This window comes from Plecotus auritus (assembly GCF_963455305.1).
Source record: "Plecotus auritus genome assembly, chromosome: 4".
NCBI lineage: Eukaryota > Metazoa > Chordata > Mammalia > Chiroptera > Vespertilionidae > Plecotus > Plecotus auritus.
The window spans coordinates 160117631-160143075 of record NC_137775.1 but is presented as its reverse complement, the minus strand read 5'-3'; the positions used below and the strand labels follow the sequence as shown (position 1 = coordinate 160143075).

The 25445-nt window shown below is 42.2% G+C and overlaps 1 protein-coding gene across 4 annotated transcripts in view; it reads right to left on the bottom strand.

Moving 5' to 3' along the window:
• The window catches only part of RUNDC3B (RUN domain containing 3B), a 116508-nt gene that overhangs the window by 77267 nt on the left and 13796 nt on the right, over nucleotides 1-25445 (bottom strand). For all 4 annotated transcript variants that reach the window (XM_080666797.1, XM_080666799.1, XM_080666798.1 and 1 more), the window contains exon 2: nucleotides 17079-17194. In XM_080666797.1, coding sequence (XP_080522923.1) covers nucleotides 17079-17194 — 116 coding nt within the window. The remainder of the gene's footprint in view (nucleotides 1-17078; nucleotides 17195-25445) is intronic.

The following is a 25445-nucleotide window of genomic DNA, read 5'->3' as shown; positions in this document are numbered from 1 at the left end:
ATTCCAAATTATTGATTTAATTCTTGGAACCCTCTACTCTAATGTTGAATCCCTGTAAATTATTTTTTTTAACTTCTGTTAATGAATGCTTAATTTCTTTTTTTTTTTAATATATTTTATTGATTTTTTACAGAGAGGAAGAGAGAGGGATAGAGAGTTAGAAACATCGATGAGAGAGAGACATCGATCAGCTGCCTCCTGCACGCTCCCTACTGGGGATGTGCCCGCAACCAAGGTACATGCCCTTGACCGGAATCGAACCCGGGACCCTTCAGTCCGCAGGCCGACGCTCCATCCACTGAGCCAAACTGGTTAGGGCTGAATGCTTAATTTCTAACAGGTCCTTTTTCATGTCTTTGAAATTTTCACTAAGATCCTTAAAAGTCTAAGTCCCGCCCTGGCCAGTTTGGCTCAGTGGATAGAGCGTCGGCCTGCGGACCAAAGGGTCCCGGGTTCAATTCTGGTCAAGGGCACATCCCTGGGTTGCAGGCTCAGTCCAATGTGCCAGAGGCAGCCAATGAATGATTCCCTCTCATCATTGATGTTTCTATCTCTATCTTCCTCTCCCTTCCTCTCTGAAATCAATAAAAATATATTAAAAAAAAAAAAGTCTAAGTCCCTTGAATCTGACTAAGTCCCTTAGGTTCCTTATAACCATTGTTTTGAACTCTGTGTCCAGTAGTTTGCTTGCTTCCATTTCTTTCATTTGTGACATGTTTCCTGTTCTCCACATTTTGGCTGCTTCCCTATGTTTGTTTCTATGTATTAGGTAGGGATGCTATGTCTCCTGGAATTGGTAAGAGTAGCCTTGTGTAGTAGGTGTCTTGTAGGGCCCAGTGGCTCAGCCTCCCCAGTCACCTGAGCTGGGCTCTCTAAGTGCACCCCTCTGTGGGCTGTGAGCACAGTCTTGTTGTAGTTGAGCCTTGATTGCTGTTGGCGTCACTGGGAGGAATTGACCTCCAGGCCAACTGGCTGTGAAGACAAGCTGTGACTACAGAGGAAGAGCTACTGCTCAGGAGACACCCTTATGGGGCAGGACTTGCTTCAGTGGGGCTTTGGTGCTCACTGAATCGGCTCCTTCAGTGTGTTGCGTGTGGATGTGTAGAGTTGTAATCTGGTAGGGTCTGAAGCTGTCCAGTGAGTGTACTGGCTTTGGGGCCTCCTGGGAGGTACAAAGTCAGCCACTGCCGGGGCTACGCGTCAGGAGCTACAGAGAGATCTGCAAAGGGCTGCTCCTTGTATTGAGCTTGGAGTGCCCAGGCGAGGCCCAGCTCTGAAATAAGGCAGGCTGGTGCTAGTGCTGGGTCTTGGGACTCTTATTGATAGGTATGGGGCATGCTGATGCCAGCTGCTGTTTGTTTGAGAGCTTTTAGGATAGTCTAAAGCCTGAGCCAGGACAGGCCCTTCATATGGAAAAGCTACTACAAACAGCTTGGACCAGAAGGATTCCACCAGTAGATTCCAAATTATCTGCAAATTTCCGCACATCTCTTTCATATTATAGATGGGAAAGGTTAGACCCAGAAAACACCTGCCTAGACCCAGCACATCTGTTTCCTGCAGCCTCATGCTGATCTACTCCTTTGGCTACAGACAAAATCTAACATGTAGAAAAAAATCAGTTAGTTTTCCTGGTTGGTTATGAGTTTTCATTAGCAACTTCAGAAATAAGAAAAATGATGAGATAGTAAACATGCAGTATAACTAAGGTGAATATTTTTCATATAAATTTTAAATCCTTAGCACACACACAGTATATCTGAAAGACAAAACTCACATTATTTCAAAGTGGCCCAAGGAGTGCTAATCTGTAGAAAAGATTCTCATTTGCAACTGAAATAAAACCTTTGTTGTAAAATCTATATTTTACTGTTTATTGTTACACTATTTCATAAAATATATAATATTAAATATTTATATGTTTACTTTCTTTTTTATAATTTAATTCTATTATTTTTAAATTAAATTTATTGGGGTAACATTGGTTAATAAAATTATATAGATTTCAAGTGTATAATTCTATGATACCTCATCTGTATATTGCATTATGTGGTCACCACCCAGAAAATAGTGATAGTTGTGCAACATTTTGAATATACTAAAAATCAATGAATTGTGTATGCTTTAGAATGGTTAGAATGGTTAATTTTATGTCATGTAAATCTAATTTCAAGTTTAAGATACTAAAAACCAAAATGAAATGGAAATATAGTATGGCCAATATACAAAGGGCAAAATACAGATCATAGCAAAAGATACAAATATATACATACACATTCATAGGCATATATACTGGTATATGTGATAGATATACAAAGTTACCAGCTACAATTATATCTGTGATTTCTGAAAGTTTTTATTAATACTTTAGCTTTTTAACTTGAACCTCTTGTCATTTTTATGAGGATTATGAAAAAGAGGGAAGGCAAAAAACTGATTGGTAGCCCAAATGGACAAATGTATACATATAGAAAGAGGTTAAATTAAGGAATTATAATAAAGCTTTATACCTTTCTTTCCTTCTTCCCTTCTTCCCTTAAAAATATGAATGCAAGCAAAGTCAAGTACTCCACCTATATGGCTGTTAAGGGATAAAAATCTTAAAATGAAAAAAGAGGTTTTTCAAAAGTTATTAGAGAAACAGGAAACAATGAAGACTGCAAGCTTAAGAATAAACAAAGTATAGCAATATTTTTCAATGAAAAAAGATACACAAAGGGTATGGAAATTTGAGTGCTACTTAATTTTTCCAGTCACTAACCTTTTTTACCATACTTGGTTTAGAGACTAAGGCTTTCTGTTTTTAGAATCTACAAACTTATTTACTACTGAACCTTAAAGTTAGTATATTCTACATAGGTTAATTTTACTCCCTATGCAATTTAAAGACACTGAACTAAATTTACCATGCTACGTATAACTTTGGATGTTACAAGAATTCCTTGAATATTATAATTTCTGGAGATAGAAAATCTGCTGAAGCTTTCCTAAATTTCCAAGTACAAAACTTTAAAGGGTGTTTCTCAGAGTGGCAGTCTTGTCCATTGTCTAAAAGCCAAACTCTGGTAACCTTCAGAGTCACTTTCTTATCTATTGTATCATGTTTTGGCCTGCGTATATGGCTTTTACTGGGGGAGTTGAGCTCATACGTTACTCCAGAAACAATTCAAGTCTCATTTTGTATGCACACCAAGAATCAAAAGTTGGAAAACCTTCAAAAATTAACAAAGAAAATTCAAAAGCCAAATGGACAGGTTTATCTTTACCCATTGTTTCTAAGGGTGTTTATACTGCACTTCAAAAGGTGGCCCCATGGGGAGGTAACTGTTTATCATCTAAGTCAGGAAGAGCTTTGAGGTTCAAGCCAGTGTTCCCGAGAAACGCTTAGGTATCACAACAGTGCAAGTGGATTGGAGAAATTCTAAAATGTCAAGTCACAGGCGTTCTAACTCATTTTGAGAGTCTGAATCCAGATGCTATCAGGAAAAAAAAAAAACACCCAGAAATTATTATTGTTGCATCAGGAATTCTATTTTCCAACAAATATTCACTGAGTGCTTACCACTTCCCAGGCACTATTCTAGAGATCTGAGGTACATCAGTGAACAAAACAGACAGAGATCTTTGCCATGAGGTAAGCTTACATTTTAGTGGAGGTAAAGAAAGATAATAAACAATAATCATAATTAGTAAATCACAGAATATGTAGAAGTTAAGGCTTTAAAATGTTAACCCCTCAGATACGTATGTGTTTTTCTTACAACGGGAATATCCAGTGCAACGGTGAACTGTGGTATAAATGTGCCTGGTACAGTCAAAAAAAGCAAAAGACCGACGATGCTAAAGCACAGAAATTTAAAAACAAGAACAAAAGGACTCACTGTACACAAGGATAAACTAAAAAATGTTCAGAATCAAGGCAAAATCTAAATTGAATGTAAGTCAGCAAACCCCAATGTTAGTAAGTATAATTAACTCATTAATTCATAGGAAATGTGACATAGTGTCTCATTATACTTGATCATTTTTTTAGTAAGTAGTATATTACTAATTGATAGTCTCTGGTCTTCTATGATACTACAGTTACTTATTTACTACTGAACCTTAAAATTCTATATTCTAAAATAGCTAATTTTACTCCCTATGCAATTTAAAGACACTGAAGTAAATTTACCAGATACATATAACCTTGGATGCTACAAGGTATTATATATTTTTGTTTTAATCAGTGATTTTCCACAAAACCTTTACAAAACTCACTACTGTATCACTTCTCAATACCACCTAGCTAAAGGTTAAAAGATTGTTCCTTATCATTTTACTGCTAAATTTCATTATTTTTCTTAAACTGCCAGGCCCAAAGTCACAAATGACATTTAAAATTTTAATTTTCATTTGAGGCACTTTTATGCCTTTTTCCTGTGTGAAGCCTTCCCTGACCTATCCCAGTGGTCGGCAAACTGCAGCTCACGAGCCGCAGTTTGCTGCTCTGTTGACTAATGAGTTTACCGACCACTGGGATAGGGGCTTAATCATAAGGAACAACAACAGCCTGTAATTATTGGAATCGAGAGTCTAGGTCAGTGGTCGGCAAACTCATTAGTCAACAGAGCCGCAGTTTGCCGACCACAGACCTATCCAAACAGGATGAATTTCTCACCCTTTGTGCTACATCACACTCATTAACATTTCTATTATGACTCAATGACACTATTATACACCATTATGTGTTAATATATCCTCCTTCTGCCCTCCAAGATTGAGTTTCATGTGAAAACATGCCTTAATATGTCTTTGCATACTAAGACACTAGCATAGGGCTTATATGGATTGCTAAATAAGAGAACAAATGGAATAAATAGTGTATGTATGTATGAAAAAAATTAGGGAGAAAGGGAAAAAAGAAAAAAGAGGAAGGCATATGTGAAGTGCCAATTTAAGGCATCTGCTCTGTGAAAAGATTAGGGAATGCATGCTGACTCATGTCCAAAGAAAGGAAAGGAGTTACATTTAGTCAAGAAAAACATGGAAGGGTAATGATAAATGCTCTCTGAGGTTGCTTTTTACTATGGGCTATGAAAAACTACCTAACTTCCTAAAGTAATTGGGAGATGAAGGAGTGGAAATTTTAAGTATTACAATGAAAAAGTGGGATCCTCCCAATTTTTTAATGCTTTAATGGGAAGCAATTTGAATTTGTGAGAGTTATAAAAATATATATATATATATTTTTAATTTTTTAAAATATATTTTATTGATATTTTACAGAGTGGAAGGGAGAGGGACAGAGAGCTAGAAACATCGATGAGAGAGAAACATCGACCAGCCGCCTCCTGCACACACCCCACTGGGGATGTGCCCACAACCAAGGCACATGCCCCTGACCGGAATCGAACCCGGGACCCCTCAGTCCGCAGGCTGACGCTCTATCCACCAAGCCAAACCGGTTTCGGCTATTTTTTAATTTACAGTAAATTTTCACAGTCATATAACTAGGACTATAAGATACATAACAATTCCACTACCCCCAAAAATCCTTTCATATGCAGACACTATAAAAGCAACCTCCTCCCAACCTCTAACCTCTGATAATTACTGTTTCTATTCTCTATACTATAATTTTGCCTTTTCTATAATCCTATATAATAAAGAGGTAATATGCAAATTGACCATCATTCCAACACACAAGATGGCCACCCCCATGTGGACACAAGATGGCTACCACAAGATGGCTAGCAGGGGAGGGCAGTTGGGGGTGATCAGGCCTGCAAGGGAGGGCAGTTAGGGGTGACCGGGCCAGCAGGGTAGGGCAGTTGGGGGGTGGGGGGACCAGGCCTGCAAGGAAGGGCAGTTGGGGGGGACCCAGGCTTGCAGGGGAGGGCAGTTGGGGTGATCAGGCTTGCAGGGAAGGCTGTTGGGGGCGACCAGGCCTGCAGGGGAGGGCAGCTGGGGAGGACCAGGTCTGCAGGGGAGGGCAGTTAAGGGCAACCAGGCCTGCAGGGGAGGGCAGTTGGGCACAACCAGGCCTGCAGGGGAGGACAGCTGGGGGCAACCAGGCTTTCAGGGGAGGGCAGTTGGGGGTGACCAGGCCACCAGGGGAGGGCAGTTCAGGGCAACGAGGCTGGCAAGGGACAGCAGTTAGGGGCGACTGGGCCAGCAGGGGAGGGCAGTTGGGGGCGACCAGGCCAGCAGGGGAGGGCAGTTAGGGGTGACCAGGCCAGCAGGGGAGGGCAGTTAGGGGCAACTGGGCTGGCAGAGGAGCAGTTAGGTGTTGATCAGGCTGGCAGGGGAGTGTTAGGGGGTGATCAGGCTGGCAAGAAGAAGCAGTTAGGGGCAGGCAGGCAGGCAGGCAGGCAGATAGGTGAGCGGTTGGGAGCCAGCAGTCCTGGATTGTGAGAGGGATGTCCGACTCCCCATTTAGGCCTGATCCCACCGGCAGTCGGCCATCCCTTGAGGGGTCCCAAATTGGAGAGGGTGTAGGCTGAGCTGAGAGACATACACCCCCCATGCACGAATTTCGTGCACCGGGCCTCTAGTCTATATAATAAAAGCCTAAGCAACCATTATGATGGAATGACCAAATGACTGGTTGCTATGATATGCACTGACCACCAGGGAAAGCACCACTCAGGCAGATGCTGGGCTCATGGCTGGCAAGTGCAGCAGTGGTGGCAGGAGCCTCTCCCGCCTCCATGGCAGCACTAAGGAGCAGTGAGCAGGCGGGTGGTAAGGAGCGAGAGAGATGTCCAACGGGTCCCAGACTACAAGAGGGCGCAGGCTGGGCTGAGGTCTCCCCACCAGTGCACCAATTTCATGCATAGTGTCATATAAAAGGAATCATACAGTATATAACCTTTAGAGACTCACGTCTTTTACTTATTATAATGCATTTGAGATGCATCCATGATGTTGTGCGCAGAAACAGGTCTTTTCTTTTTTTATTGTTGAATTGGTTATAGTTAGTGGGAGAAATAGAGAAAAGTATGCCCACTTTATCTTCCTGCAAGTAGAAGTCCTCCTAAATTTCATTTTTACAACCATCTTCCCCATTTTTAAAGAGTGGATGATAAAGAAAATAATACTGTATTTATTCCTATTAAACTTGAGCTCAGACAACTAATTTAGAGAACCTAAAACATAAGATAAGCAATTGTCAATTTTTGAACATCCTTGGGATTTCACTTGGCCTTAATACAAAAGTGAACCTCTTTGAAGCATTTTACTTAGTTTATGTACCAGATTTTTAAGAGCAATGCTAACAAACCAGTGATATACCAGAAGGATAACTGAGATTATGGTAATTCCAGAAGATTGAAGTAATTAGGGATACCTTACCTAGTAGAGAAAAAGGGGGGAACTGAGGAGAAAAGAGTTATGTAATAGCAATATTTTAAAATTAATTAGCCTCACATTTGAAAAAGGTGATGGAAAGAACAGTCAGATAGTTTGGATTCATATATATAGAATTTCCTAACAATCTCAACTGAACAAAAATGTGGACTATTTAGCTATCCAAAGCCAAAAATAATCAAAAGTATTTAAACAACAACTGCATATTCACCAGTAAGAAATATCAGTAAATGGATTGCTTCAGTAGGAGACAGACTAGAGTAGTAATATTTAGTCTATTATCTGTGGTGCTACCTGAAATGGTGCTGTGGAGTTCCGGAAAGCAGGGTGGGGGCGCGGGGTGGGGTGGGGGGGGATGCAACTACTGCTGAGCAGGCAAAATGCCTGATTTCCTCACCTTGCTTCAACAAGACATCCCACTTACATATTCGGCATTTATACTAGTTTTTGGTATAAGAAGTGGAAGTGAGGTCAAGAGAAAGATTATGCTTTAAAATGAAAGTTCAAAAAATGAAATCAGACCACCTTCTTACACCAGAATAAACTCAAAATGGATTAAAGGCTTAAATATAAGACCTAAAACCATAATAAAACTCCTAGATGAAAATATAGGCAATAAAATCACAGATACTTCTCTGAACAATATTTTTTTCTGATATACCTTCCTGGGCAAGGGAAACAAAAGAAAAAAATAAACATGCTACAACAAACTAAAAAGTTTTTCCACTTTTTAAGGAAACCATCCACAAAAACGAAAAGACAACCTACTGAATGCATGAAGCTATTCACCAATGATTCATCCCATAAGGAGTTAATATCCAAAACTTGTTAAAAAATCATACAACTCAACTATAAAAACAAACCAAAAAAACAAGCCACCCAATTAAAAAGTGGCAAGAAGACCTGAACAGACACTTCTCCAAAGAAAACATCTAAATGGCCAATAGATGTATGCAAAGTTGCTCATCATCATCAACGTTTAGCAAAATGCAAATCAAAACCACAATATACCACCTCACACATGTCAGAATGGTTATCATCCTATCCTATCTAATAAAAAAGTAATATGCAAATTGACCGTACCTCCACTACAACCACCAGCCACGCCCACCAGAATATGCAAATAAACCCAACCAAGATGTCTGCAGCCACAGAGAGCAGGAGGGAGGCTTGGGTTTCCCTAGCAATGGAAGAAGCCAAGCTTTCCACCTGCCCTTGCCGGCCCAGGCCTCCACTCAATGCTACAAAGTTTCAATTATAGAAGATAAATAAAGCCCAACAGAAACAGCAGCAGCCATGGAGCTGGAGAGAGCAGGAGGCTACGGTTGCCTGCGGCGATGGAGGAAGCCAAGCTTCTGCAGCCCTGTCCTGCTTTGGCCTCTGCTTAAGGCTACAAAGTTTCAATTATAGAAGATACATAAATCCCAACAGAAATGGCTGCCGCCACAGAGCAAGCAGAGGCTTGGCTCCACTCCAGGCTACAAAGTTTCAATTGTAGAAGATAAATAAATCCCAGATACCAGAGCCTCTGCTTGGGTCACCGGGGGGCGTGGCTGGCCTGCAAACCACCACAGGCCCCTCACCCAGACCACCCCACACCCCAAGGGAACCCCCACCCTGATCCAGAACACCCTTCAGGGCAAACGAGCTGGCCCCCACCCATACACCAGGCCTCTATCCTATCTAATAAAAGAGTAATATGCAGATTGACCATCACTCCAACACACAAGATGGCTGCCCCCATGTGGTCAAAGATCCTGCCCCCCTGTGGACACAAGATGGCCACCACAAGATGTCCAGCAGGGGAGAGCAGTAGGGAGGAACCAGGCCTGCAAGGGAGGGGAGTTGGGGGCGATCAAGCCTGCAGGGGAGGGCAGTTAGGGGTGACCAGGCTGGCAGAGGAGCAGTTAGGCATCAATCAGGCTGGTAGGGGAGTGGTTAGGGGGTGATCAGGCTGGTAGACAGAAGCGGTTAGGGGCAATCAGGAAGGCAAGCAGGCGAGCAGTTGGGAGCCAGCAGTCATGGATTGTAATAGGGATTGTAAAAGGGATGTCCGACTGCCCGTTTAGGCCCGATCCCACTGGGAGCGGGCCTAAACGGGCAGTCAGACATCCCTCAAGGGGTCCCAGATTGGAGAGGGTGCAGGCTGGGCTGAGGGACACCCCCCATGCACGAATTTCGTGCACTGGGCCTCTAGTCAATAATAATCCACAAACAACAAGCATTGGCGAAGATGTGGAGAAAAGTGCACTATTGGGAGTAATGGAGATTGGTACAACCATTGTGGAAAACAAGTGTGGAAGTTCCTCAAAAAATTAAAAATAGATATGCCTTATGACCCAGCAATTCCACTTCTGAGGATATATCCAAAGAAACCCAAAACACTTACCTGTAAAAATATATGTACCTCCATGTTCATTGCAACATTATTTACAATTAGAGGCCCGATGCACAAAATTTGTACAAGGGCCTTGGCTCTGGCCCCCACTGGCCACTGCCATGGCTAGGGGCCTCTTCCACCTCTGCTGTCTCTGCCTGGGGCCCCGCCTCCTGCGGCTTTATCCAGAAGGAAGGACGTCTGGAAGGACATCTAGTCTAATTAGCATATTATGCTTTTACTAGAGGCCTGGTGCATGAAAATTCATGCACTGGAGAGGGGGTTGCTCAGCCCAGCCTGTCCCCTCTCACAGTCTGGGAGCCCTCAGGGGCAGGAGGCAACCTGGTGATCAGGGGAAGGCAACGCCCCATCACACCTCTGCTGCTGCCACTGCTGGCAGCACAAGCCTCTACCAGCCCTGATTACCTGAGCCTTGGGCAGCCCTGGGTGGCTGGACAGCCATCATCTGAGGCTTGCCTGCACCTCGGGCCAGCTCCGGGTGGCTAGGGGGCTGAGGGGACTGGGCATCGCCATCTTGTGGCTGTGGGCACTGCCATCTCTAAGGGCGGGGCAATCAATTAGCATATTCCCTCCTTATTGGCTGTGGGCGCAGCCATCTTTAAGGGCAGGGTAGTCAATTAGCATATTCCCTCCTTATTGGCTGTGGGCGCTACATCTTTGCGATGGTGTGAGGGTCAATTAGCATATTCCCACTCTATTAGATAGGATTATTATAGCCCAGAGGCCCGGTGCACGAAATTCATGCACAGAAGGGTTGTCCCTCAGCCCAGCCTGCACCCACTCCAATCTGGGACCCCTCGAGGATGTCCAACTGCAATCAGACATCCCTCTCACAAACCAGGACTCCCAACCGCTCACCAGCCTGATTGCCACTAACAGCCCTCCCCTGTCGGCCCGGTCACCCCTAACTGCCCTCCCTTGCCAGCCTGATTGCCCCTAACTGCCCTCCCCTGCTGGCCTGGTTGCACCCAACTGCCCTCCCCTGCAGGCCTGGTCCCCCCCTACTGCTCTTCGCTGCAAGCCTTGTCCCTCCCAACTGCCCTCCTCTGCAGGCCTGGTTGCCTCTAACTGCCCTTACCTGCAGACCTGGGTCTCCCCCAACTGCCCTTCCCTGCTGGCCCAGTCACCCCCAACTGCCCTCCTCTGCCAGCCCCTTCAGGCCTGATCTAACTGCCCTCCCCTGCAGGCCTGATCATCCCCAACTGCCCTCCCTTGTAGGCCTGGTCCCTCCTAACTGCCCTCCCCTGCTGGCCTGACCGCCCACAACTGCCCTTCCCTGCTGGCCATCTTGTGGCAGCCATCTTGTGTCCACATGGGGGCAGCCATCTTGTGTGTTGGATTGATGGTCAATTTGCATATTACCTTTTTATTAGATAGGGTTATTATAGATAGCCAAAATATGGAACAACCCAAGTGCCCATCAATAGATGAGTGGATAAAAAAGCTGTGGTGCATATACACACTGGAATACTACTCAGCCATCCTATATAATAAAAGGGTAATATGCAAATTGACCAAACGGCAGAATGACCAGTCGGCAGGGGGCGGGGCTAGCGAGTGGGTGGCGCCAGGCCATCCAAGGTAGGTGCCAGCAGGCAGAGCCAGGGGTCGGCAATCGGGGGGCAGCACCAGGCCAGCCAAGGCAGGTGCCAGCGGGCAGAGGGAGGGGACAGCGATCAGGACAAATAGCAATATTCAATTATTTCTTCTAATTAATTCACCTTCAATGTGCATGAATTCGTGCACTAGGCCACTAGTAAAAAATAATGAAATCTTACCTTTTGTGATGGCTTAGATGGACCTAGAGGGTATTATGCTAGTGAAATAACTCAGACAGAGAAAGAGAAATACCAAATGATTTAAATATATGTGGAATTTAAAGAACAGAATAAACAAAATGGAAATAGACTCACAGACATAGAGAACTGACTGATAGTTGCCAGAGAGAAAGGATTCTGGGGGGACTGGGTGAAAAAAGGTGAAGGGATTAAGAAGTACAAATTGGTAGCTACAAAAGACTCACAGAGATGTAAAGTACAGCATATGGAATATAGTCAATATATTGTAATGACTATGTATGGGGCCAGTTGGTACCTGAAATATTGGGAGGACCACTCTGTGAAGTACATGACTGTCTAACCACTATGCTGTACATCTGAAATTAATACAGAATAATGTTAAATGTAAACTGTAATCGAAAAATTTTTTAAATAAAAATTAACAAGCTGATGACCTGGATTCTCCGAATTGTATATTCTGTAATGCCTAGTTTGCAGCTATAATCCCAAAAAGAATAGCACCTTTATTGCAAGATCCTTGCAACAAGATTACTGTAAAAGCCTCCTTTGCTCCTAATGGGGACTTTAGGGCAGAGCGGATAACTATTTCAGCTCTCCACTTTACCTCTGTCAGAATAGCCTATGTTGTGCCTAGATTTTATCTTTCTCTGGAAAAAAAATAGTAATTAAACTAAATGCTCTTTACTTTCAAAAATAAAAAACAGCTTAAGGAAAGTAAACCTTACAACCCCATGAAGTAATACATTTTAAATTTGTACTTGGAAAAATTAGTTATTATATAACTAAAGTTTAAGTGAACACAGTGTACTATCTTCTCCAAAAATAATCATGTAACTTCTCCAAAAATAAGATCTATTTGCTACATATTAGAACACTAAAAAACTGGAAATAATATATGGAAGTCTCTACACACTTGAATCTTTAAAATACCTTCTCTTGAAAGTAATAGAACCATTTCATGATTCATAAATATATTAATGATAGTGACCACAATATTTGATCTACAGAAAATGTTTTTATTTTTTATATTTCATTTTATAATTCTTAATCTAAAGCATTTTTTTACTGAATTTATTGGGGTAACACTGGTTAACAAAATTATATAGGTTTCAGGTGCACAATTCTACAACACATCATCTGTACACTTTATTGTGTGTTCACCACCCCAAATCTAGTCTCCATCCATCACCATTAATCTCTCCCATACCCTCTCCACCTCCTCCCACCCCCTCTTCCCTCTCCACTCCCTACCCCCTTAGCAATCACCACACTGTTGTCCATGTCCATGAGTTTTTGTTTTTTTTTTCCTTTTTTGCTCAATTCCATCCCCTGCCCCCCCCCCTCCACACACACACACAGGAAATGTTTTTGAAGAGTTTTGAATTATTGCCCAATCAGCATGGCTCAGTGGTTGAGTGTCAACCTCTGAACCAGAAGGTCACAGTTCAATTCCCAGTCAGGGCATATGCCTGGGCTTGATCCCCAGTGTGGGGTGTGCAGGAGGCAGCCAGTCAATGATCCTCTCTCATCACTGATGTTTGTTTCTCTCTCTCTCCCTCTCCCTTCCTCTCTAAAATCAATAAAAATATATTTTTAAAAATAAAACTTTTGAATTATTAATCTTACATAGCTTAAAAAATTAACACACATCTTACTGTATCATCTTTCTTACTGCCTTAATAATACTAGTAGAATTTGCATCATAAATCAACCAGAGATTCTATTTTCAACATAGTTTAGTTCATTGGCTTCTCTGAAATAACATTCACAATTAGACATAATTCTAAAGGTCTCTGATCTGTATTTTGCTGAGGCATGACTCAGAAGATGGCAGGCAGGTGTGCAGAAGGGGTCCAGCTTGTGGTAGAGAGTCCATTTGATCACTCAGCATAGATATCTCAACATGGCCTAATTGTTTTCTGTTGATAGTTGTTTATGTATTTTGTGAATGAGTCAATCGTATGTTAAATGGTATATCACAGGAATTAAGATCTTCTGATAAAAAACACACACTTGTGAACATTAGAAACATCAGGCTCTATTATATTACCTGTGTTTTTTTTTAGTCAGGTATCATTTATAAATTTATAAGATATAAAAATATAATCACCACACAATATAGAAACCATGGCAGTATCTCAAAATACTCTCATATCCTTTGCTTAAAAAAAAACCCAACTTTTTAATAAAAGGTAATATATTAATGGCAGAAAATTTAAGAAATACAGAACAGCAAATATAAGAAAAAAGTAACCATTTAAAAATGCGAAATAATCAACTTCTAGTAGAAAAGCAGTAGTTATTATATGGACCACCTTTTAAACTGCAAAGGGCTGACTGAATTCAGATTTTGTTTCCCTATGTAATTAAATTCAACCCTTTTTCACAAACCCACCAGACTGCTAAACTGTGATTTAATACTCATAGTAAAACTTGTTTAACATCAAAAAAGTACAGAATAGAACCTTCAGATTAAATTTGAGACTCTCATAAGTTATATTACCAAAACAGAGAACTGATTTGAAACTATACCATTAATATCCATATATATAAAGAGCCAGGGGCCATCACAACCGAAACAACCGAATGGACGACCAAACAGGCTGCATGGGGCAACCAGGCCGGCAGGGGGTTAGTGAGGGACAACCACTGGCTCCTAACTGCTCACTGAGCAGCAGGCTGCGTGGGGCGACCAGGCCAGCAGAGGGGGTTAGTGAGGATAACCAAACAACGAAATAAGCAGGCTGTGTGGGGCGACCAGGCTGGCAGGGGGGTTAGTGAGGGACCTCCAATGATTGAGCACAGGCTGCGTGGGGTGACCAGGCTGGCAGGGGGGGCAGTTAGGGGCGACCAGGCCAGCGGGGGGGGGGGGGGGCAGTGGGGGATGACCAGGATGACAGGAGGGGGAGCAGTTAGGGGCGACCAGGCCAGTGGGGGGGGGGGGCAGTAGGGGATAACCAGGATGACGGGAGGGGGGGCAGTTAGGGGTGATCAGGTTGGCAGGCAGAGGTAGTTAGGGGTGATCAGGCTGGCAAGGGGGCCAGTTAGGGGCAATCAGGCAGGCAGGCAGGTGAGCAGTTAGGAGCCAGTGGTCCCGGATTGTGAGAGGGATGTCCTACTGCCAGTTTAGGCCCAATCCTGGATCCAGGACCGGGCCTAAACTGGCAGTAGGACATCCCCCAATTGGAAAGGGTGCAGGCTGGGCTGAGGGGAGCCCCCCCCCCCCGGTGCACAAATTTCATGCACCGGGCCTCTACTTGTAAAGATAATAAAGACTTAAGTGAAAACATCTAATGATCAAGTTTCCTTTAGGAAGACTAGACTACAAAATTAATGTAATAAATTATTATTCTTACTAATATTCATTCTATATAGCTAGAGGCCCGGTGCACGAATTCATGCACAGGTGGGGTCCCTTGGCCTGACCGGCAATCGAAGCCTATCAGGGGAGCCAGCCAGCCGGGGGAGGGGCCACGGGAGGTTGGCTGTGGGAGCACACTGACCACCAGGGGCAGCTCCTACATTAAGCATCTTCCCCCTGGTGGTCAGTGCATGACATAGCAACTGGTCTATTCCAGTCATTCTGGTTATTTGGTCCTAACCGTCGCTTAGGCTTTTATATATATAGATATATTGATATTATCAGCTATATTTTACAGATCCATATTTTTAATTAAAAATATTTTACAACTTTGAAAAAATATAGCTCCCATCTTCCCTTTTAAATTTTGAGATTTATGTTTTTGATGTAAATGTATTTATGAATTTATTTTAAGAAAACCGAAGTGGAGCATTTCTTTTCACATACCTCTTTTTAACCTACTTACTGCTAAAACTTTTTCAAAGTTTAATGAAGCAGAGATTAAGCAATCAAATTTAATGCCTAGATGCTTCTTTGTAAATTGATTAAAATACCACCTACTAATCTTTAGAGATGGGCTACCTTTTATTTTAAGCTTTTATTTTAATTACTTATAGAAAGTGACTCTGCTTCTTACCTATGGCAATTAATATACTCATTATTTTTATATTAAACACAAAAATGTTTATTTATATTAAGAGCAGACAAAATGAACTTCAATACCAAAAAAGAGTAAAAAAAGTTCACTATATAATAATTAAAGTTTCAATTTATCAAGAAGTCTTAATAAATTTAAATTTCTATGTACTTAAGGATATGGTCTCAAAAACAAAGAAAATATTTACAGATCTATAAGGAGAAATAGAGAAATCCACTATCTCAGAAAGAGATTTTAATATGCTAAAGATTTTAATATGCTAAAATAGAGAAAGATTTTAATATGCTAAAGATTTTAATATCTCTATCTCAGAAAGAGATTTTGATATGCTAAAGATTTTAATATGCTAAAATAGAGAAAGATTTTAATATGCTAAAATAGAGAAATCCACTATCTCAGAAAGAGATTTTAATATGCTTTGTTGGTAATTGATTCAAGTCAATTTTTAAAAATTAGTAAGACTATATAATGTCAAAAGAACATGATTTATGAACAACCTAATTTTTATAAAGTTATAATTTTCCAAACCTGAATAGTATCATGACATTAAAAAGTGTGAATGAGTAGTTTTGTAAAATGATAGTAAAAAATATACACTTAAGAAAAATTTTTAAAGCCCAAGAGGCTCTACCAGAAAATTCTGTTAAACTTTCAGTAACAGATAATTCTCACACAACTCATCCAAAACATAGACAGAAAGGAAATACTCCTTAACTCATTTTATGCAAAATTTTGATATCAAAATCCAACAAAGACAATAGGAAAAAAAAATTACAAGCCATTCTCATTCATGAACATGTATGTAAATATCCCAACTTCATTATGGAACCACATAGGAAAAGGGATTCTGAGAAGCACACCAGGGTGAAGAAATGATTATTCTTCAAATCAGGATAATGATTACCCTGGGGGAAAGGAATATGGTTGTGATCATGTGAGAGTATCTCAGAGTACGGGTAGAGGGGAGTGGGAGATTGGGAATTTATAATTACTTCCATAATCAACCCATATATTGTATGTACTTTTCGGTATGTTCATTAAACATATTTCACAACAAAACAAAACAACATTTTAAAGTAATCTTCATTATAGTAAATTTATGGAATTTACACATTCTATTAACATCTGGAGTTGGTATTGGAGAGCTAGTAAGCTAAGGACATTATTTAACCCTTTTCTTACAAATTCTTATATTGACTTATTTTATTGCACATATGTTCCTTTTGTAATGAAAAAAACCTAATGGATCACAGTTTACTATGACTATAAACAAGAGTTTCAAAGTATACACTCAGTATTTTTAATCCATCCTGGAAATGGGTACACATTCGAGAACAGAAATTCTTTCCCAGACACGTAGGCCAAAAGATTACACATTCTAAAATCACATTTATGCTTCTCATGATTTGGTATGGTTGCAATCTAAATCACACCAGACTGTATTGTTTCTAAAACTTTAAGCTTATTAAAAAGAGAGCTGTTGGGAGGTAAATAATACACTTGTGCTATTACCTTTTAGCCGGTGACTTAGAATCTGTTCCAAAATAGCTGCAAAATTATTAAATTCAGGAGAAGAATCATCAATTGTCTCAAAGCAGGACCGATCAATCAGGGTCTTTACAGAAAACCTATGAATAAAAGGAGATTATTACTGTTTTTAAGCAGAGTTGATTTATTCACCCAAGTAGCAAAAACAGGAGGAAAGCAATTTGGGGAGGTGTTAGGGAAATACTTTATAAGACTATATATTTTGAAAACTCCCTCTATTCAAATTCACTGTGTAAATAGAAACATTTACAGAAATATCAGGCTTTTCATTTATATATTTACTATCTGTTGACTATACTAAGCCTTAGGAATAGCTCACTGTCCTCACAGTTATTAAAATCAGAATAAAAAAATGACCTAAATTATTAACTCCAAAATACTTGAAAGCTATGACACTACTTGTAAGAAATTTGAGCATGCTTTCAAGAGTTTTGAAGCACAACATTTAATAAACTTAGATGTCAGTGTTCATGATATGTGGGATCCAAAGATTTTTATGAGCTATAAATAGGGAAACTTAAAAATATGTAAAGCATGCTATACTTTCCCTCTCATCAGAATGTCCTTTATCTCTATTTCTGACTGCCAAAAATCAACACATTTTTCAAGACTCCATTCACATAACATCACTTCAATGAAGGATTATCCTCTAACATATTCCTAGCAAACTAATATTTTGTTTGTATCCCCCTTCAGAGACAATTACAACTTATCTTACTGCCGTTATTTGTGTTGTCTATCTTTATCTTATTAAAATATAAATTCCTTCAGGGCAATGAATGAAATTGAAAAGTATATTACAAAGAATCAACAGTAAAGGAGATGAAACAAAGGATCAAATAAGGGATTTGGAAGATAACAAAGTATAAAACAAAAGTATAAAACACCCAATCAGAACAGCAAAAAAGAAAATAATAATAATAATAATTTTTTAAAATGAGGACATTTTAAGGGAACTTTGGGAACATCAAGTGTACCAACATTAACATCTTGGGGGTGCTGGAAGGAAAATAGAGAGAGCAAGTAATTGAAAAACTATTTGAAAAATAATGACAGAAAACTTCCCTAATCTGGAGAAGGAAACAGACATACAAGTTCAGAAAGTGCAGAGAATCCCAAACAAGATGAACTCAAAGAGGTCCACACCATGACACATCAGAATTAAAATGCCAAATGTTAAAGACAAAGAGAGAATCTTCCAAGTAGCAAGAGAGAAGTAATTAGTTACTTACAAGTGTGTTCCCATAAGACTGTCAGCTGATTATTCAACAGAAACTTTGCAGGCCAGAAGGGATTGGCACAAAATATTCCAAGTGATGAACAGCAAGGACCTACAACCAAGATTACTATACCCAGCAAAGTTATCATTTAGAATCAAGGGACATATAAAGAGCTTCCCAGACAATAGAAAGCTGGGGGAGTTTATCACCACCAAACCAGAATTACAAAAAAAAATGTTAAAAAGTCTTCTTTAAGAAGAAAAAGATTAAAAATATGAATAATAAAAACATGTGTCACATTACTTTAAGTGCAAATGGCTTAAATGTTCCATTCAAAAAACATAGGTGGTTGAATGGATAACAAAACAAGATCCTTACATATGCAGTCTACAAAAGACTTGCTTCAGATTAAAAGATACACAGAGACTGAAAGTAAAGGGATGGAAAAAGTTATTTTATAAAAATAGAAACAAGTGAATAAACAAAAGCTGGAGTAGCAATACTTATACCAGACAAAATAGACTTTTTAAAAAAAAGCTATAATAAGAGACAAAGAAGGACCCAGCAATTCCACTCCTGGGTATTTACCCAAAGCAATCCAAAACACTAAATCAAAAAGACATATGCATTCACATATTCATTACTGCATTATTTACAATAGCCAAGATATGGAAGCAACCTAAATGTCCATTGATGGATGAATGGATAAAGAAAAAGTAGTGCATATATACAATAAAATATGACTGAGCTATAAAAAAAAAATCAATAAATCTCCCCATCTGCAACAACATGGATGGACCTAGAGGGCACTGTGCTGAGTGAAATAAGTCGGACAGAGAAAGACAAATGCCATATGCTTTCACTTTTATGTGAAATCTAAAAAACAAATGAATAGGCAAATCACAAATAGGCTGATAGGTACAGAGAATATTTTGATGGCTGCCAGATGGGAGGGGGTTGAGGGGATGGGTGTAACAGTTGATGGGATTAAAAAGTACAAATTGGCAGTTACAGAGTAGTCATGGGGATATTAAGTACAGCATAGGGAATATCCTATCTAATAAAAGAGTAATATGCAAATTAACCATCACTACGCTGTAGGGAGCAGTTATAGGGTTAAGCCTGGGACTGACCTGCTGGCAAAGCCGCAAACAAGTCTCAGCTTAGAGGGCACAGCTCTCTTAGCATAATTAAGCTTGATCTTGTGACTGCTCCCTAGATCTTTCCTGGGTAGCTAATGGTCTGTGGGAGGTGCAGCAAGTGCTGCCAAACCAGTGAAACTCACAAGAACATTGTAACTATGGTGACCACTACCTTGTTTACCTCTGACTATAAAATAAAGCATCAGCTTGAAGTCTAGATCTGTTCTGTGGTCTTGGTCACACACAGAAGATCCACCTAGACCCAGCTTATTCTCTTTGTCTTTTCTTCATCCTTCACCGGCCCTCCCTCAGGCTCGCCAAACCCTTGGCTGTGCTGGCGCGGCACAAGTGGCGCCCAACACGGGGCTGAGTTCAGCCCACATGACACTCACTGCGGACCTGAGTGTGAGGGAACTGCAATTGTCAGGTGAAAGGAGGCCCCAAGGCGTGCACATGCAGTAAGTAAGGTAGGGGTGTAGTACTAGCTAGGTGTAAAACACGGGAAATTCAGGATCGCAGGGAAAGAATGTATGCGTATCCATGCTTAAGACTATATTCCAAGCAAGGGGCTGTTCTGTGAGGTATGAACAGCTTTTCGATTTTGTGGATTTTGTGAGTAAAACCTGCCCATGGTTTCCTGAGGAAGAAAAGGTAAATATAGAGGCATGGGAGAAGGTAGGAAAACAACTTCATGATCATTATATAGCTGAAGGTCCAGAGGAAATGCCTGCCTCTACTTTCAGTCTGTGGTCCCTGATTCGGGACTGCCTAGAGCCCACTCCAGAAGGGGAGTGCAGGAATGTGGCAGGGGAATCAAGACAGATGGGGGAAGGATGCGAAAGGCTTCTGACTCCACCAACGGCACCTCCGCTGCCTCCTCCAGTCCCTGGGGCTACAGCTCCTGTGGGAGAGAGCCCTCCGGACGATGCGCTTCCTCCCAAATATGAGCGAGGATTAGAGGAAGCAAGGGAACAGTGCTGGTGGGTTTGGGATAATGGGGGTGGAGATATGCTAAAGTATTGCCTCAGGGCATGGCCAATAGTCCTACCTTATGTCAGGATTTTGTAGCTGCAGCCATACATCCTATAAGGAAAAAATATCCCGAGGCTTATATTATTCACTAGAGGCCCGGTGCATGAAATTTGTGCATGGGAGGTATGTTCCTCAGCCCAGCCTGCACCCTCTCCAATCTGGGACCCCTTGAGGGATGTCTGACTGCCCGTTTAGGCCCAGTAGGATTGGGCCTAAATGGGCAGTCGGACATCCCTCTTACAATCCCTATTACAATCCAGGACTGCTGGCTCCCTCCCAACTGCTCGCCTGCCTACCATCTTGATTGCTCCTAACCGCTTCTGCCTGCCAGCCTGATCACCCCCTAACCACTCCTCTGCCAGCCTGATTGATGCCTAACTGCTCCCCTGCCAGCCTGATTGCCCCTAACTGCCTTCCCCTGCAGGCCTGGTCACCCCTAACTGCCCTCCACTGCAGGCCTGGTGCCCCCAACTGCCCTCCCCTGCAGGCCTGGTTCCCCCGCCAACTGCTCTCCCCTGCAAGCCTGGGTCACCCCCAACTGCCCTTCCCTGCAGGCTTGATCACCCCCAACTGCACTCCCTTGCAGGCCTGGTTCCTCCCAACTGCTCTCCCCTGCTGACCTGATCACCCACAACTGCCAGGCCTGGTCCCTCCCAACTGCCCTCCCCTGCTGGCCATCTTGTGGCGGCCATCTTGTGTCCACATGGGGGCAGGATCTTTGACCACATAGGGGCAGCCATCTTGTGTGTTGGATTGATGGTCAATTTGCATATTACTCTTTTATTAGATAGGATTATATGGATGATGTTCTCTTATCTCATAAAAATGAAATGCATCTAAATAATATCTATATAGATTTGCAGGATTCCCTGCATTGTGCTGGATTATGCATAGCACCCGAAAAAATTCAAAGAACACTTCCTTTTTCTTATCTTGGCAGCATTATTGAGGGAAAAACAATAAAACCTCAGAAAATTCAAATTCGAACTGACACTTTACTTACATTAAATGACTTACAAAAATTATTAGGAGATATTAACTGGGCTCGACCTGCTTTAAAATTAACCACTGCTGACTTAAGCCCTTCATTTCATATACTAAGGGGAGATTCATCTCCGTCATCCCCACGCTGCTTGACAGAGGAAGCCAAGACAGCCTTACATAAAGTTGAGGATGCCTTAAGTTCAGCACAACTTACTAGAATTGATTACTCCCTTCCCTTACAGGTTTTAATTTTCCCTATGACACATACACCCACTGGGGTCATTTGGCAAGCTCGTGGAGTTGCTGAATGGCTATATTTGGCTCATTCTCCAACTAAGGTATTAACTCCTTTCCATGATTCGGTTTCCCAGCTAATAGCTCGAGCCCGCCTTTGAACAGGCCAATTAGTGGGCCAAGACCCTGACCTTATGGTAGTGCCATTTACAGCTATACAGCAAGACTGGCTCTGGCAACGATCAACAAATTGGCAAGTTGCACTTGCTAATTTCTCCAGACAGGTTGGTAACCATTATCCAGCAAATAAGGTTTTTCAATTTCTCTCAGTTACTACCTTTACTTTCCCAAAGATAGTGAAGTCACAACCTATACCTCAGGCATTAACCATTTTTACAGATGGAACCAGTTCTGTAAAAGCTGGATACTACTGCAGCAGAGGTGCAAAGGTCCTTCAAACCCCTTATATTTCAGCACAACGGGTAGAAATACAAGCTCTTATCTATGCCTTGACAGATTTTGCTACGGAGCCCATTAACCTATATAGTGATAGTGCCTATGTGGTAAGTATAGCCAAACTAATTGAAACGGCTACTACAGGGCACACTAATTCAGAGTAATAAATAATTCTTTCATTTATTTTTCAACCTTCAAAAAGTCATTAGAGAACGACAATTTCCCTGCTTTATTGGTCATATGCGATCTCAGTCAGGTCTCCCTGGTCCATTAGCTATAGGCAATGATGCTATTGATCACCTCCTTGCTGTAATGCAAGAGGCTACCCCATTTTCTCTTGCCCAGTCCTCCCATGCTTTGCATCATCAAAATGCTGCTGCCTTACACAAACAATTCCGTGTTTCTTGGGAGCAAGCTCGTCAAATTGTTAAGCAGTGCTCTCAGTGTGTAATTCATTGCCCTGTACAATCGTTGGGGGTTAATCCTAGGGGTCTTAAACCTAATCAAATTTGGCAAATGGATGTCACCCACATACCGGAATTTGGTAAGCATAAATGGGTACATGTTAATGTAGATACCTGCTCCCGCTTTATCTTTGCGACTCCCCAAACGGGAGAGAGTGCCAAGCATGTAATTAATCATTGCCTAGCTGCCTTTGCGGTACTAGGTCCTCCCTTAGAGCTAAAGACAGACAATGGACCCGCATACACTAGTTCTGCTTTTCAACATTTTTGTCAGCAATATCAAATTTGTCATAAAACTGGTATCCCTTACAACCCTCAAGGTCAAGCAATAGTGGAAAGCGCAAATCGTACTCTTAAAATGCAATTACTAAAACAGAAAAGGGGAGATGGATGTTATGTGTCACCTCAAAACAAACTCAGTCATGTTCTTTAGACTTTAAATTTTTTGAATTGCGATGCAGACGGTCATACAGCAGGCTAAAGGCATCGGGCCTCCTGTACAATAGCCTCCGCGGGGTTAGCCCAATGGAAGGATGCACAAACTGGACAATGGTTTGGACCAGATCCAGTAATGATGTGGGGAAGAGGTTGTATTTGTATCTTTCCAGAAGGAGCAGTGCAGTCAATTTAGGTGCCAGAGCGTTACGTGCCTCACCACAATGGACCCAGAGAAGCTCCTTGTCCCATCATTCAAAAGACTGAGAGTTGCCCCGATGACAGCAAAGCGGAAAAGGAAGATTACGAAGGCTATAAAAAAAAAACGAGGTGCCAACATGGGGTCAGCTGACGAAGTTAACAACTGAGGCCCAGCAGATGGCAGAAAAGCAAGAAGTGGAAGCTACTTCCTCAAACATGTTTCTGGCCATGCTAGCATTGGTTAGCTGCCAATCTTCTGCAAACTCTTGCGCAGTCAAGTCCGAGGACTCTTGAGTAAATCAGCAAGAGAAACTTTCATTTAGTAGAAAAATGTTACTGTAGTTTGATTTCTCTTTTATTGTAGTGTTGCATTGGCATTGTTTTATTAATAACCATGTCTGGGTTTTACATTGGCATTGTTTTGTTATTGGGTTTTGCATTGGCATTGTTTTGTTAATATTTTAATAGTCAGAACTTTGTTCTTGATGTTTAAGTTTTACTTCCATTATTAATAGCTTAAAATTAAAAGAAGGGCAAGATGTAGGGAGCGGTTATAGGGTTAAGCCTCGGACTGACCTGCTGGCAAAGCCACAAACAAGTCTCAGCTTAGAGGGCACAGCCCTCTTAGCATAATTAAGCTTGATCTTGTGACTGCTCCCTAGATCTTTCCTGGGTAGCTAATGGTCTGTGGGAGGTGCAGCAAGTGCTGCCAAAACAAGTGAAACTCACAAGAACATTGTAACTATGGTGACCACTACCTTGTTTACCTCTGACTATAAAATAAAGCATCAGCTTGCAGTCTGTATCTGTTCTGTGGTCTTAGTCACACACAGAAGATCCACTAGACTCAGCTTATTCTCTTTGTCTTTTCTTCATCTTTCACTGGCCCTCCCTCAGGCTCGCCCAACCCTTGGCTATGCTTGCACGGCACACACTGCTACACCCACAAGCCAGGCCCAACAGCCAATCAGGAGCAAGTATGCAAATTAACCCAACCAAGATGGCTGCGAGCAGGAGGCTTGGGTTTCCCCGGCAATAAAGGAAGCCAAGCTTTCCGCACACCCTGGCAGGCCCAAGCCTCCACTCAAGGCTATGAAGTTTCAATTATAGAAGATAAATAAATCCCAACAAAAATGGCGGCAGCCACGGAGCTGGAGAGAGCAGGAGGCTTAAGTTGCCCCCGGTGATGGAGGAAGCCAAGCTTTTGCAGCCCTGGCCTGCCTTGGCCTCCTCCACTCAAGGCTACAAGGTTTCAATTATAGAAGATAAATAAATCCCAACAAAAATGGCTGCGGCCATGGAGCAAGCAGGAGGCTTGGCTCCGCTCAAGGCTACAAAGTTTCAATTATAGAAGATAAATAAATCCCAGGTACCAGGGCCTCCACTTGGGTCTCCGGGGGACATGGCTGGCCTGCAAACCACCACAGGCCCCTCGCCCAGACCACCCCAGCCCCAAGGGAACCCACACCCTGATCCGGGGCACCCTTCAGGGCAAACCAGCTGGCCCCCACCCATTCACCAGGCCTCTATCCTATCTAATAAAAGAGTAATATGCTGAAAATGGGGTCTGGAGAAACCAAGATGGCGGCATAGGTAAGCACCTAAACTGCTGCCTCGCACAACAATTTCAAAACTACAACTAAAAGACAAAACGGATATCATCCAGAACCACAGGAAGGCTGGCTGAGTGGAAATTCTACAACTAGAAGGAAAGAGAAAAGCTCTCAGAGAATTGGAGGTACGGCAAAGGGTCTTTGTGCGCGCAGATGGAAGGGCGGCTGAGAGCATGGCTAACTTTCTCTGGCGGGAGGGGGAAGGAAGGCCCCGACTGCACTGAACCCCAGTTCCGACTGCACTGAACCCCAGTTCCGGGCGAAACCCCGTGGACCCAGGCTCATACAGGGGGAGTCTGGACTGTCAGGTAGACCCGGGGGAGACCCGGGGGGACCCCGGCGGGCAGGGGTCTGGAGGCACGCACACCAGTGTGCACAAAGACTGCGGAGGTTGCCACAGGCTTTCCCTAGCAGAAGGGAGTCGGAAGCTCCTGACTACACTGAACCCCAGTTCTGACTGCACTGAACCCCAGTTCCAGGCAAGACCCTGGGGACCCATGCTCTTATGGGGCAGGGGGAATCCAGACTCTCAGGTGGAGGCTCGGGAGCC